The 15,097-nt window shown below is 42.7% G+C and overlaps 1 protein-coding gene across 4 annotated transcripts in view; it reads right to left on the bottom strand.

Annotated features, from left to right (window-relative positions):
* Window positions 1-15,097, bottom strand: part of rapgef4a (Rap guanine nucleotide exchange factor 4a) — a 420,421-nt gene that overhangs the window by 81,464 nt on the left and 323,860 nt on the right. For all 4 annotated transcript variants that reach the window (XM_068035423.1, XM_068035424.1, XM_068035427.1 and 1 more), the window contains 5 exons: window positions 14,119-14,234; window positions 12,185-12,273; window positions 9,333-9,374; window positions 5,501-5,591; window positions 4,525-4,675 (listed from right to left, as the gene is read on the bottom strand). In XM_068035423.1, the coding sequence (XP_067891524.1) occupies window positions 4,525-4,675; window positions 5,501-5,591; window positions 9,333-9,374; window positions 12,185-12,273; window positions 14,119-14,234 (489 nt within the window). The remainder of the gene's footprint in view (window positions 1-4,524; window positions 4,676-5,500; window positions 5,592-9,332; window positions 9,375-12,184; window positions 12,274-14,118; window positions 14,235-15,097) is intronic.

Genomic DNA, 15,097 nt, shown 5'->3' with positions numbered 1-15,097 from the left:
ACGCAGGATGGTGTTGGGGGGTGGCGGGGGGGGGGGGTTTGGTGGCGTGAAACAGAACGAGACACACCTGGAGGCTTTCCCGACCCGCACCTGCCTTCGCCGACCTTTATGTAGGCGGGGTGGGGGGGGTGGATGGGCAAAAAACCGCCCACGTGCACAGGCCAATCAAGGCCCTTAGGGAGCCACTTAAGGGCCTTTGTCAACCTCCACGCAGATTTTACACGTGGCAAGCAGGCGAGCTGGAGCCGGGAAAAGCTGCCTGGGAAAACCAGGCGGCTGCTGATTGTCCCCGGGGGTGGGGGGGGTGGGGCGGTGATGGAGGGCCACCCCCCCCAACCTAACCAGCCCCAGCACCCAACACGCCCCCTTGCCACCCCAGGGCCCGAGTGATTACTCCCAGCGAGGCAACCAAGACTTACCTTAACTCCATGTTTTCCTCTGCAGTCAGCTGGGCTGCAGTCCCAGCAGTGGCCACCGTTCCCGGTGACACTGCTGGGACTAAGAGCTACCGGCCTGCTGATTGGCCGGCAGCTCAATGAGGTAAGACTTCCTCCCTCAAACGGGTGGAAGTCCCGCCTCAGAACAGTTAAAGCCTTGGGACACAAAATACAGAACGGATCCCCAGGTGAGGCAGAGGTGGGTTCGCCACTGACTTTTCAGTCGATGGCCAGTTCCTATCTGCCCAACGTAAAATCCCAGCAATGCACAACATCTGGGATTACCCTGTAAAGCAAATGCAAATCAAACAAAAATTACAGATATTAGCTTAAGATATTAGTATATTAATTTATCTTGTATGTACTATACAGCTAATCCATTACTACTTCAATTACACTTCAATAATCATAGAATTCAAAATTTATAGGTAGAGAAGGAAATAGTAAGAAAAGAAAGCATGCTAAGGCTATGAAACAATTTAGGCAGGGTTTTGCTCCACTCTTGGAAGAAGGCACGGAAGCAGGGAGGCAACCAAAATGTCAGGGTGCAACATTCCCAACTGTGCCTGGGCTCCCTGACATTTTGCCCAGGGTGGGTATGGCCAAGGACAGCCTTCCCACCCCAGGCCAACAAAGGCCCTTAAGTGGCTAATAAATGGCCACTTAAGGGCCTCTTCCCAACTCCACCTCAATTTTGCTGAAGGCTAGGGACCTGCCATCGTGGGGAGATGCCGCCAGGTAAAGCCTGACGGCCTCTTAGCAAGATTGAAGGGAGTCCCTCCTTTTGGGGCAATCCATGGCCCCAGAGGGCCTCCCCAGCAGTGATGATCACCCCATCTGTGAAGACCCTCACTAACACCACCCCCCAATCTCCCACTGGGGACTCCCTGAATGGCCCCAGTGACCCCAACCCCAATTACCTCTCCTGAGATCCATCAATCTTGTACTCTACAGGGACTCCTGAAGCACCAACACATCTGGTGACGCTGCCAGTACTGCAGAGCTACAGGCTTTCCAATTGGCTGGCAGCTCTGGAGGTGGGAGATCATCTCTTAGATGGTGAGCAGTTAATTGACTGCCCGCTGTTTGATTGAGACAGTGGTCTGATGGAGGGCCGAAGTGGGGTCTGCCCCCACCTTCTGGCCCACCACTAAGATCCATATCGCTAGAATAAAATGCAGCCCAAAGATATTTACTCTGAAAAAGAATATTCTGGCTCAGGTTGGTTGCAAGGCCAGGAGGGTAACTCTGGCCATCTTTGTGCCTCTGTTGATGTCAGCTGTTAGGGAGCATTGAAGTTGTCAATTACCTTTTCTAATAAAGACAAGGAAGTAGCTAAAAGGTTCTGACAAAAATGATTTATGTCTATATAAAGGTTTTCTGGGCTTTTCTTCAATAAATAACTTCAACTGCACTCCTTTGCAATTATATCTCAAAGGCAACACAAAACAAGATCCTTCGATATTTAATTTGAAGATAAGCTAAATAAAATTAGGTCTCCATAAACATCAGTTGCACTAGTTATTACACTAGGGTCAAAAATGAAAAAAAAGAGGGAACAATGAGCTGTAGGGATTGAAGGAGAAGCATTTGCTGTTAACTGCTTGCAACCATAAAGTGCTGGCTGTTCTGGATGTAATAGCATGGCATCTATGATGACAGCTCTTGCATGGTGTTCTTACACCATGCAAGAGCGATTCATAATAGATGCTGTGCTAAGACTTTGGGCTGGACTTTCAGCATCACCCAGGGCCAGGATTGGAGACGGGCGTGCAGTAAAAATAGCCCAGCCGTTTGGCATGTTGGTTCCCAGGCTCCATCTTGGACCCAGACCATTTTTGCGGAGGAGGGATGGAGTGGTGGCAGAGCTATCAGGCTGCACACAGATAACGTGGCTTGTTAACAGCCTATGTAGGCCAATTAAAGGAGACCAACTGGAGGTTTACCAGTTAACCTCCAGGTCCCCTGTAGGGACAGTTTAGTTGCCTGAAGGCAGCCTCCCAGTGGCAGACCAGAAGGTCAGTGCTCCAGGCAGGCCTATATTCCACCACACCACGAACCCCCACAGTGGCGGCCTGGCTGAGAGATACATTTTTTTCATTAGTTTATAGAAGTTGGAGAGGGGGCATCTCCATTTTGAAGTGCCTTCTTCCTTACTTACCCTCTATTGCAGCCTATTGCCACTTTCAAGCCATAAGGCCTCTGATGGCCCTCCTGTTTCAAGAGCTTTCATTGGATGGCGATCCCATTTCCAGGCTAATTAAGGAGGAACTCCTGTGAAAATCAGGAACGAAGACGGTTTCTCCCGGGGTGGGTTCTGGACTGAAAATGGTCCCAACCTCAGTTTCCCACCCTTGAAAGGAAATGCCTGTCCCTCGTATTCACAAAATAAAGATCTAGAAGAATGATTTAATCAGGAACAGTAAGTCAGGTATAGCACTCAAGCTTATACTGACTGCCTTGCATTTCATCTATGACTTAAACCATTTTTGCTGGGAGTACAGCTTCTCTGCCCTTGTCATTCTGAAATTAGCCACTAGGACGAAGACAATAAAAACCAGAGGTGCTTCTCCCTTGATTTCCCTGCCCTCCTGTGTGGAAGCACTTGATTCCTCTCCCTCATACATCATATAGACTCATTCTTCCATTTGTATGATATAGAAAGGTATATGACACATCAAGTGACATTGTAAAAATGGCCTCATCTCTTCCTTTGAGAAGATACAACATTATAAAGGTCTGTAGTGAAGGTTTTCCGTTTCTCTGAAGACTATATGGTATTCATGCAGATTTTTTATTAGCGTGCACTGTAAAGGCAATCATTTTAAATACAAAAGTGGGAATATGATCTTGATAGAAATGTTGATTGAGGAGTAAAGGAAGAAATGGTTAGTTCATTCAATCTTTATCTGTAATAAATCTAAACATTAAATAATTAAGAGTACTTTGCTATTATATTCCTTCAGTTCATAAGCCATCAATGGTAAGGAAAATTGGGCAGTTTCTATGATGGGTGCCCAATTTGCAACTCTGGTTTTACACTCTGGCAGCAAATTGAAATCTACTCTATGATATCTTCAGTCAATGCAGCATGCTGGACAGAAATGAAGATAAGAAACATGCTTATGTATAATTTGACATTGGACTGAATTTTTTCGATGGGGGTCCCAGCAGCAGGGCAGAAAGCCAGTTGGGGTGTGGGGGGGGGAAAAGAGGGGAAAAAAGAGACCCCCACCTCACCCCTCCATCAGACCCCTGTTATCACACAGGCACCGTCTCTTTAAGGGATGAACTCCTGCCTCCAGAGCTGCCAGACAATTGGAAGGCCAGCAGGTCTGCATTACCAGTTTCGCCGCTGGGAGTGGTGGACACTAAAGGTCGGCTCGGGTCTGCAAATGAAACCCAACCTGAGCCCGATAGAACCACATCTGACCTGAGGCCCAACCCGGCCCAAGTCCTTTCATTTTTTCCCGCGCCTGATCCGACCCGTCCTGACCACCGGAATATAATCAACTTTATTGAAGAGGTTGTGCTCTACCTTGGATGGAAATAGCTCACTGCTGACCAGTGCAGAGTATTTCCCGCCTTGACATCCTGGTCGTCGGGTCCTGTCGGGTTCGGGTCGGGTAGTCATGCTCTAGTGGACACTGCCGGTACTGCAGGAGGCCCTGCAGGTGGTTGATGAGGGTGGGGGCATCTTTGCGGGTGGGGGGGGGGGGGGGGTGGCGAGAGCAGCCATCACCTCTGGGGGCCCAGGACTGTCCCCAAAGGAGGGACTTACTCCCCGCCCCCTTCCCAGACAAAATGGCAGGGGGCCCGGGCATTGTCGGGAATGTCGCCATTTGAATGGCATTTTGTTTTTCCCCCCTCCCCCACCTCCATGCCCGTCTCCAAGCACAAAATCCTGCCCATTATTTCTACAAGCTATCAAAATAAAATTATGAATGTTGTTACTAATGTTATTGTGATATTCCTAATAAGTAAATAAACTTTGATTCAAACATTTTAATTATCAATTAGAAACTGAATTTGGTACAATTATGATATAAATTTTGTGACTGTATTTATCTCAGGTTACATCACTCACTTCTAGAAATGCTACAGCAGTGTCTTCCTCCTGTAAGAGATCTGCATATACATTCGCCCAGTGTAGGACAAGGTGGATGACCCGTCTCTTATTATTGAGAGCATAGTCCATTTTCTCCTGCTCTGTGCCTTGCAATGCTTCTGCATGGTAAGTGCGCATGTGTTAAGGAAATTCACATCATCTATAAACCATGATTTTAAAACCATTAACTTGGCCCCAGTCAGCTATTATTGGCTCAAACTCAGATGGATCTAAGATATTCTTTGGTGAACTATCACTGCCATCATTGAACAGGCTTTTAAAACAGCATAAGAGTTAACATTTGAATTCTGCACATTATAAACACAAATGCATCTTAACTACCTTTCTTCTTAAATACAAAACAAAACAATCATTCTTAGGTCAGGAAAACTAGAATACACCATGAATAGATATTCATAATGATAAATATTGGCTATGCTGTCCTGGTAGGAACTATATGTTCTTGACTTTAGGATAAAACCTTTAACTGCAGTGTCAAATGACATTTGCATTTAACTTACCCCTGCAAGATGTTCCTCCAGGTTTAACCAGGTCACTAATCAGCAGCAAGAAAACCACTTTTTAATTTCAAATAGATATTACAGAAAACAGGTTCTAGAGACCTGAGTTGCTAAATGATTCCAGTATGGAATGGGTTAACATGAGCACTGAAGTCTATTTTTGGTGCTGCAATTATGTTGAGAGCTTGTACATAATTGTCAGAATCAAAGGCTCATACAGATATTTTGTGCACAGCACTCACCTGTAATTCTTATTCTTTTCTGAAAATTTAATGTCTCAATCAAGCATTTGAGTAATAACTGTGACTTTCATCAATTATATATTTTTTTAAAAATCCTGCCAAGTACTCTATTTTGAACAATTAGTGTTATAGTCCATGGGATGAGTACCTGGAGAATTAGAATACATATTTAAGAAACACAAAAAAGGATATTGAGCCATCAGGGCTGAGAAAAGCTGCCTGTGTTGCATAAAAATGCAGTGCATCAGAACAAAGTCATCAAGTAATGGATCTGTCAAAAAAACTGAAAACAAAAATGAAAAAAGTTTTAATTATCAACATCCTTTTGAAAATTAAAGAAATCATGGAACCCTATCTGGAAAACAACTCTTCAGATCCTGAAAATGTAATTCATTAAAACAATTCAGCAGCACTTTGATTCTACAATATGTTGTGAAAATTTCTGCACCTCATTTAAAAAAAAATTCTCATCTCTTACCCCATGAAAATTTTCCATTTTGTGGTTGTTACATAAGGAGTCAATTGTGGTCAGGATGGAATTCAATTAACACCTTAGAATTGTGTGTCAAATCTTTCTACTTTCAGAAAAATTCAATTCTGTGCAGGTCTCAACAAATTGGAACCAGGCCCTTGACTTTTAAAGAGGCTTGGAGCAAAATTGAGCTAATTTATATGAATAACCTCAGCACTTACTAAATCAGTGTTGGAATGCTGTGGTACAGCACCTCTGAAAGGTACAGACAAAGAAGGAATATTAACTCTCTCCAATTGGCAGGAAAAGAGCAGGAGAACAGTTAAAATGGAGTAATGCCATTTCCCGTTCCATTCCTACTGATTCCCCATCTTAGTACCATTAGTTTTAGTGGCAGATTCTGGTGAAAGCCTCAATAATGAATGCAAATTGGAGTCCTATGATATATATGGGACCCTGATTTTGCATTTATATAACACCTTTAATATAGTTAAAAAGTGACACCAAGCCAAAAGGAGACGACATTGGGCCAAATTTTGTTGTAGCAGATGCCATTAGATGCCCCGCTATTAATTAGACGCCCTTACACACACATTTAACTTCTTCAGTTTTTTGGATGGCAAGTTGCTATTGTTGCAGTGAGGAAATCGGGTATCTAGGACCTGAAAGAAACAGGGTAAGCAACTGTGTATCTTCTAAAGATTGAAGGATTGTGACATTAACAGTGCATGGGCTGAGAAGGAAGTGTAAATTAGAGTGGATGATTTCAATACATCAGGTAGAGAAAGAAATAAAGAGAGGGGAAAAAAGATTGGATTATGAGAGAGGAAAAAAAAAGAGACACAGAAAGGAAAAGTAATTTTTAAAAAAAGTTTGACATTTATTAGATTTCCAACAATTAAAACCTGAAGGAATGGAACTCCACACTTGTAATAGTTAATTTTCAGTGTCAGAGAGATTGTTTAGCAGTAATTAACAATTAGCAGGTTGTCAAAAGAGTACTTAGATGGGATGGACAAGACTTATATTTCTGTGACGAGTTTAGTTTGTATCTACCATGTAAAAACAGCAATTTCACGTCATTTGATGCATTTCAACACTGAGCCTGTGCTGAGCTGCTGTTTTTGAGAAGCTGTTGGATATTGACATTTAACTGTGCATTTTTCCCTTGTTGTACCATTTGGGCATAAATAACAGAGTGTCATGAGCCTCACTGTTAGTTTGACAGGAAAATCTAAGCCATTAGGACCGCTGACCAAAAGCTTTGTCAATGTAGTAGGTTTAAGGAGCATCTTAAAAAGGTTAGAGGCGAGGCAGAGTGGGATTTGAAAGGAATTCCAGGGCTTGGTGCCTTGGCAGATGAAAGCACAGCTGCCAATGATGTGAAGAAGAAAGTCAGGGATGTGCAAGGGACCAGAATTGGAGAAACAGATTTCTCAGAGGGTTGTAGGGCTGGAGGAGGTTTCAGAGGTTACAGAGATAGGCAATTGACTCCACTCCTTTCCCTGGTCACTGTTTGAGGCTGAGCAAGGTTTGCAACTTTGGTGTCCCATTTGACCGGGGATAAGCCTCCAACCACATATCTGCTCCATCACCCAGACTGCCTACTTCCACCTCTAACATTGTCGGTCTCTGCCGCTTCCCCAGCTTACCTGCTGCTGAAACTCTCGTCATGCCTTTGTTACCTCTAGGCATGACTATTTTAAAGCTCTCCTGGCTGGCCTCCCACCACCACCACCCCTGCCCACTCACCCCACCACCCCCCCAATCTTCTATGCCCCATAAACTTGAACTTATCCAAAACTCTCCTACTGTATCCAAACTCTCACCAAGTCCTGATCACCCATCACCCCTGTGATCACCGACTTACATTGGCTCCCAGTCTAGTAATGTTTCGTTTTTAAAATTCTTATCCTTGTTTTCAAATCCTTCCAAGGTATCACCCCTCCCTAACTCTGTAACCTCCTCCAGCCCTACAACCCTCAAACATCTCGGCACCACTCCAATTCTGGCCTCTTGCACATCTCCAATTTTTATTGCTGCATCATTGGTGGCTGTGCCTTCAGCTGCCTGGGTCATAGGCTCTAAAACTCCCTCCCTAAGTCTTACCGCTTTTCAATCTCATGTTGCTTAAAACCTAGCTCTTTGACCAAGCTGTTCTGCTATCTCCTTTTGTGGCTCAGTGTCAAATTTTGTTTGATAATGCTTCTGTGAAGTGCCTTGGGATGCATTACTATGTTAAAGTTGCTGTAGTTACAGTTGATAAGTGGTCAAAAAAGCATATGGGTTACTTGGGTTCATAAATACTGGAATAGAACATAAAAGCAAAGAGATCATGCTAGAAGTTTATAAATCAGGCCTCAGCTGCATTATTTGGGCAATTCTGGGAACTGCGCTTCAGGACAGATGTAAAGGCAGTAGAAAGGATACAGAGGGCCAGGTCTTTCCCAGGTATGAGGGACTTCAGTTATGAGGAGAGGCTGGAAAAGTTAGGACTGTTCTCCTTGGAACAGAGAAGGTTAACAGGTGACCTAATAGGAGATTTTCTAGATAATTGATAGAGTATTGATAGAGTAAACAGGGGGGGAAAAGTATTCCCTCTGGCTAGTAGATCAATAACTCGAGGTCAAAGATACAAAATTAGTGGAAAAAGATCTAGAGGGGAGTTGAGAAGAATTGTTTTCACTCAAGAGTTGTTGGAATCTGAAACACTTTACCTGAAAAGGTGATGGAAGTTGATTCCATAAATAATTTTAAAAAGGTAGTTGGGCAGAAATTTGAGGATGAGGAACTTATTGGGTTATGAACAAAAAGTGGGGACGTGGGACTAAGCAGAACTGCTCTTTCAAAAAGACAGCATAGGTACAATGGGTTAGGTAGCTGTAAGCTTCTATGATTTTATATAAATGCACATTTTTGTTGGAAGATTGTGACACTATGGGTGAGATTTTAACTCACTCAAACACCATTCACGTGAACAGTTAAAATCAGACCCTATGCTAGATTGAACAGAGTTAATAAGATGAAACTGTAATTTCCAAACAGTTGTTTTGTTTATGATGATTAATTTGATCCTTTACTATGCAGATCTAGTGTAATAAGTATCTATTAGTTGTACATCAAACAGTGATCATTTAATCCTAGGGATAAACTAAGAGGTGAATGGGTTGAACCAGTGTTGCATTTGGTTTTTGCTGGTGATCAAGCTGAGACTGAGTTAGAATATTTAGGATGATTCAAGAGCCAATTTGAGCATCATTAAGGAATAAAAATGATCAAAAAAGGTAATGGTTCAAGGATGTGTTTACATGGGAAATAGTGATGCTCCAACAAGCTATATTGTGAAGTGAAAGGATACCGATTTATGCTTACAATTCCCCTCGTCAGAATTCCCAGTAAAAACTGTGAAATTAGGAAACATGTCTCATGCAGACAGCAACTCCACAATAGAATCACAGGAAACATGCGTGTCTTACTGGGCTGCTCTAGTGTGCCTACTAGTGGCTGGAACAACTGTGCATTAGCAGAAACTGGGAACAAATGTTTGCTCACCCTCACCCTTCCTCTCAGCCAGGGGCCATGGTGTGGGGACACCTGAAGGAGGAAAAAAAAAGTACCTCAAAAAAGGGCAGAAAATTAAAATAAGTTTTCCATTTCAGATCTCAGTTATAAACAATGATATTTTATAGTTCTTGAAACATCTTATTTATTTATAAACATGCTTGAAGACAGAATACAACTGTATTCATGATGGATTTTTATTTTTACTCTCCTGCCAAATTTTTCCTGAGATACAGTTCCATGAACACTAAATATGCTCTATCAGATAAACTCTGATATTTCAATTAATTGACCATGCTTCATGTGATTCTAGACAGAAGGGCATCTTTTCATAAAAAAAATTAGCACTGAAGGGTAAAAATGGCACGTGGCGTGTGTGTGCTCATTGACACGGGGAGAATGCCGCTTGCCAAATAGGTTAGGGCACCCTGGAGTTGTCCAGCATGCATACCCGGAACCAACATTCGGCCCATTTCCTATGTAAATCCAATTATACAAAATTAATGCACTACTTCTAAAAACAGAAAAGAATATCTTTTCACATAACACTGAAGTAGACTGTCAAACATTTGTAAAGGACACAAAATACTGGGAAAGGTTTCCTCTCCGCCAATAAATTTAAGGAAAACAATCTTCCCGCACTGCATCAATTTTAAACAGTGTCACTCAAGAATTATATGTAATGTAACTCTCGAGTAGATAAAATTTATGTTTTTTTTCTATTGTATGTCCATATCCAGCATGCAGCTCGTGTATGTCGTTTATTTCCATCGAGCCTGTTTTGCCATTCAATTAGATCGTATCTAATCTGTAACTCAGCTCTATTTACCTGCCTAGAGTGGGACTGAAGCCATAACCTTGTGACTCAGAAGAGCGGTAACAAGTGAGCCAAGCTTCAACTATCCTCAGGTGATGTCACTAAAAACTGCCATGCCAACTAACAGCCTCACTCACAAAAGGTTTAAAGGAATGTTCATTATAAATGGTCAAAAACAAAGGTCTCACTGCAGAACCAAAAGTAGAAGAGAAATAAATTATTCAAAATAATTATTTGCATTTAAACAGCACCTTATCGTATCTAGTGCTTCACAAATAGCAAATTACTTCCAAATGTAGTGATACCTGTCTCAGCAAATGCAGCAGTCATTTTGTAAAGAGTGATCACAAGAACACAAGATCAGGTGGCAGGTTGCTCAACCTTGCCCGCCTAAGAGTGAAGACCAAAGTACGAAAAGTCCTCCTCAGGGAACTCCTCTTTGCTGACGATGCTGCATTAACATCTCACACTGAAGCGTGTCTGCACAGTCTCATCGACAGGTTTGCAGCTGCTTGCAACGAATTTGGCCTAACCATCAACCTCAAGAAAACGAACATCATGGGACAGGACGTCAGAAATGCTCCATCCATCAATATCGGCGACCACGCTCTGCAAGTGGTTCAAGAGTTCACCTACCTAGGCTTAACTATCACCAGTAACCTGTCTTTCGATGCAGAAATCAACAAGCGCATAGGAAAGGCTTCCACTGCTATGTCCAGACTGGTCTAGAGAGTGTGGGAAAATGGCGCACTGACACAGAACATAAAAGCCTGTGTCCTCAGTACCTTGCTCTACGGCAGCGAGGCCTCGACAATGTATGTCAGCCAAGAGCAACGTCTCAATTCATTACATCTTCACTGCCTCTGGAGAATCCTTGGCATCAGGTGGCAGGACCGCATCTCCAACACAGTAGTTCTCGAGGTGGCCAACATCCCCAGCTTATACACACTACTGAGTCAGCGGCGCTTGAGATGGCTTGGCCATGTGAGCCGCATGGAAGATGGCAGGATCCCCAAGGACACATTGTACAGCGAGCTCGCCACTGGTATCAGACCTACCAGCCGTCCATGTCTCCGCTTTAAAGACGTCTGCAAACGCGACATGAAGTCCTGTAACATTGATCACAAGTCGTGGGAGACAGTTGCCAGCGATCGCCAGAGCTGGTGGGCAGCCATAAAGGCGGGGCTAAAGTGTGGCGAGTCAAAGAGACTTAGCAGTTGGCAGGAAAGAAGACAGAAGCGCAAGGGGAGAACCAACTGTGTAACAGCCCCGACAACCAATTTTTTCTGCAGCACCTGTGGAAGAGTCTGTCACTCTAGTATTGGCCTTTATAGCCACTCCAGGCGCTGCTCCACAAACCAATGACCACCTCCAGGCGCTTACCCATTGTCTCCCGAGACAAGGAGGCCAAAGAAGAAGAAGATCACAAGAACCTTAATGTTAGAACAGATAATTGGCCTTTGATGCTCTTGTTTAAGGAAGGAATACTGCCCTGCTCTTCTTTAATTAGTGCCATCTTTAATGTTCACACAAACATCACAACAGGCAAATTGGTCTTCGATCTATTATCTCATTGAAAAGGACAGAACATCGAACAATGCTGTGTAAATCTGCATATGTTCCCAAGTCCTCGAGTGAGGCTTGAATTTTCAACCTCTGCCTCAGTATCTGAGGCAAACTCATGCTGACACACAGAGCATCCACAGTATTTACCTTAGATATGTGGAACCTATAATTCAAATTAAAAAAAAACTTTAATCTAGATGAAAGATCTCTAACAATAAATGAAAATAATTTGAGAAATCAGAAAGGAAGAAAAAAAATCAGGAGATTATAGTTTTAGTTGTTTTTCAAAATAGACGAGACAATTTCCATACAATGAACTTTAATCATAAAACATAGCTCCTTGAAATTACAGTACTATGAAAATCAGAAATCCTAACCATATTCCTGCATTAAGGTGAGATTGAAAAGCAGCAACTTGCAAACTGTGGAATAAATATATTCATTGTGTTAAAGATCGAACCTGTCATTTCATTAGCAGGCAAATCAGAGCGTATAGTTTCCAGAAAGTGTTCTAATATTTTTTCAGGAGTTCCTGCCATCACAGTGTATCTAGAGGGATAAAAGGATGACTTGATTAATCACAGAAAATGTAGTTTAAATTACTGTGGACTTTCTAATTAACTTCTCCTTAAAAAGGACAAAACAGATTATCAAGATAATTAAAGAAAGGAATCATTAAAATCAAGATGTTGACAGACAGTAATTAGTTGAATTTAATTTGTTCGTACAGTATACAGTGACAATCTGTCCCTTGATGCAGAGCTTGATACATGTGCAGGGAAAGCAGCCACCACCTTAGGCTGACTCGCGAAATGCGCATGGGATAACACCAAGCTGACCTTTAGGATCAAGCTGATGGTTTTCAAGGCCTGTGTTCTCAGCACCTTGCAGCTTGTATGGTTGTGAAACATGGGTGACTTACAGCGACCAGGAAAAGTAGCTCAATAATTTCCACCTTTTCTGTCTGTAGAGCATTATGGGTATATCCTGGCAAGACAAAATCACAAACGTGGCAGTCCTCTGAAAGGCAGAGCTCCCAAGCGTGTTGGTGGATTGGACACGTCTGCAGAATGGAAGACGGTCGCATACCCATACCTTCTGTATGGTGAATAAAGGCCTGCTCAGGTTGGGAAAAAGAACCCGACTGGTCCACAGCGGACTTGAGCCCGACCCAGCCCGAGTCCCTCCAATTTCGCCCCGAGCTCGACCCGACCCAAGCCCGACCTCACTCGGCCCGACCCGACCATCCTTTTACTTACCTTCTGACTGGGAAGCTCCACAAAGCTGCAGTGCATGCATGATGATGTCATAGTGACATCACTCGCTCACTGCGCAGACTCAGTTTCATCCCGGACTCCCAGCTCAGCTAAGTTTTTATATTTTTAATACTTACCGGCAGAGCACTTACCGTGTGTCCGGCCCGACCTGACCTGGACTCGACCCGACACGAGCCAGAAAGCCGGACCCGGAAAAGGGGCCCGAACTGAACCCAACACATGTCGTTGGGTCCCGTCGGGTTCGGGTCGGGTAGCAGGCCTTTAATGGTGAGGTAGCTGGGGCCAAATGACTGGTGGTGCGCACAAATCTCTGCTTCAGGGATGCTTGCAAGCGTGACATGAATGCCCTAAATATCGACTATCGCACTTGGGAGTCACTAGCTGGCGAAAGAGGGAAATGGCAACACATCCTGCAGACTGGTATGCACTACCACAATGATCAGTTGCGACAGCAGTTTGTCAACAAGCATTAACGTCAAAAACAATAATTTATAGCGTCACTTGGCAGCTTCACGTGCAGCACTTGTGGCAGAAACTGCCTCTTGAGGACTGGACTTCACAGCCATCAGCAAAGGTGCACCAGGAGAAGACACCCCACCGAAATGGATTATTTGTTGCATGTCCATCATCTTTCATAGATGGAAGGATGTCAACCAGCACAATATAAAACTTGCTACTTCCATAAATGACTTCAAAAGTAGTAGCTAATTCAAAATAATGATTAGAAAACCCTGGACTCTGTAAAAAGAGCAAGATGTCAAATTCTACACAATAATTGATCTTATTTTAATCACTTTTGACAGAATGAATTCCACCTATTACACACTGACCGGTTACCCAACTGAAAGGCCACAATCAATGTTATTTTGAGCCATGCAATAAGTGCCTTCGAGTGGCACAGTATGAAAATAGTATCTCATTTTATTCTACCTTTACTTCATTCTCACTGCACTGTTCCCCTTCCTTCCGATGATGGTGAAACTGAGGCACAGTGATGAATCGAAATGATTTCTCACACCTCTGCAGCAACACATATTGATGCTTGAATAAGCTATGCCACAACACAACCCATATTAGATCCCAAGTGTCACAAAGTGTAATGATATTGGAAACCTACTTGTATTGTGTCTGTGTGCTTCCCTGATTGGAAACTCTGTTACCCATTGGGATCTTCTCCAAAACCAACACGTCTGCTCCATGTTCTTTAAGTCTTACTGTATTGGCCTCAACATCCTAAAATGCATGACGTGGATGGGGGCAGGGGAGAAGGAAAAAACTGTCAAAATAAATCCTTATTTATTCAACTGACAAGTATCTACTTATTGACTGATCTAAATGGTCATTTTGGGCCTTTAAATATTGATCAATTACTAGTAGCTTGCTACTCTATTACAAGACATTTCAGACAGAGGCAAAATTCTATACAGTTATGTAATACAGCAGTTTGAAGTAGTTTTAACTGATGCTTCCAGTATAATGAGTTTAAACAAAAATCAAATGCAGTGAAAAAGCTGACGGTACAGGTTAGCTGTTAAATGATTAAATATGTTCTAAACTCAGGTAATTTTCCACTAGTGAAAAGCTTTTAAAGGTTTTTAATTCAGCTCAGTCTACCCTTCTAAAAAGATTGCTTTGGATTTATCACAGATGAAGAGAGTTTATGGACCAGACAATAATCTTTCTGCAGATAACGATCAGCATGAATCATTCTTCAGAGAGTTGTGGGCTTGCCATTTACTTAATGTCAAAACAGAACATTTTAAAGCATCTCAAACTGCTGCATAATATGTGACTAATCCATTAAATTTATTCCATGCTATCATTGACATAAACAGGTGGGAAAGGTTCCTAAATCCCTAAACCCCCATACCACAGCAAGTCATCACTCTTATGAAGCACAAAAATTAATGGAATAATTGAGTCTTTGACCTGTAAAATCTAGTATACAATGTGGCATTTAGCACACTTCAAAAACAATGTTTGCCACTACTCCAGTAAAATTTATAATAGGCAAGGCCATAGATAGAGTGTTCACTTTGTAAATCGTATATTTTAAGTTTGCAAGGTTTCTGCATTGCTGTAATGCAGTGTCCAAT

Source organism: Heterodontus francisci, chromosome 7 (assembly GCF_036365525.1).
Source record: "Heterodontus francisci isolate sHetFra1 chromosome 7, sHetFra1.hap1, whole genome shotgun sequence".
Taxonomy (NCBI): Eukaryota; Metazoa; Chordata; class Chondrichthyes; order Heterodontiformes; family Heterodontidae; genus Heterodontus; species Heterodontus francisci.
The sequence above is the reverse complement of the archived record's forward strand: the minus strand, read 5'-3'. Positions and strand labels throughout refer to the sequence as shown.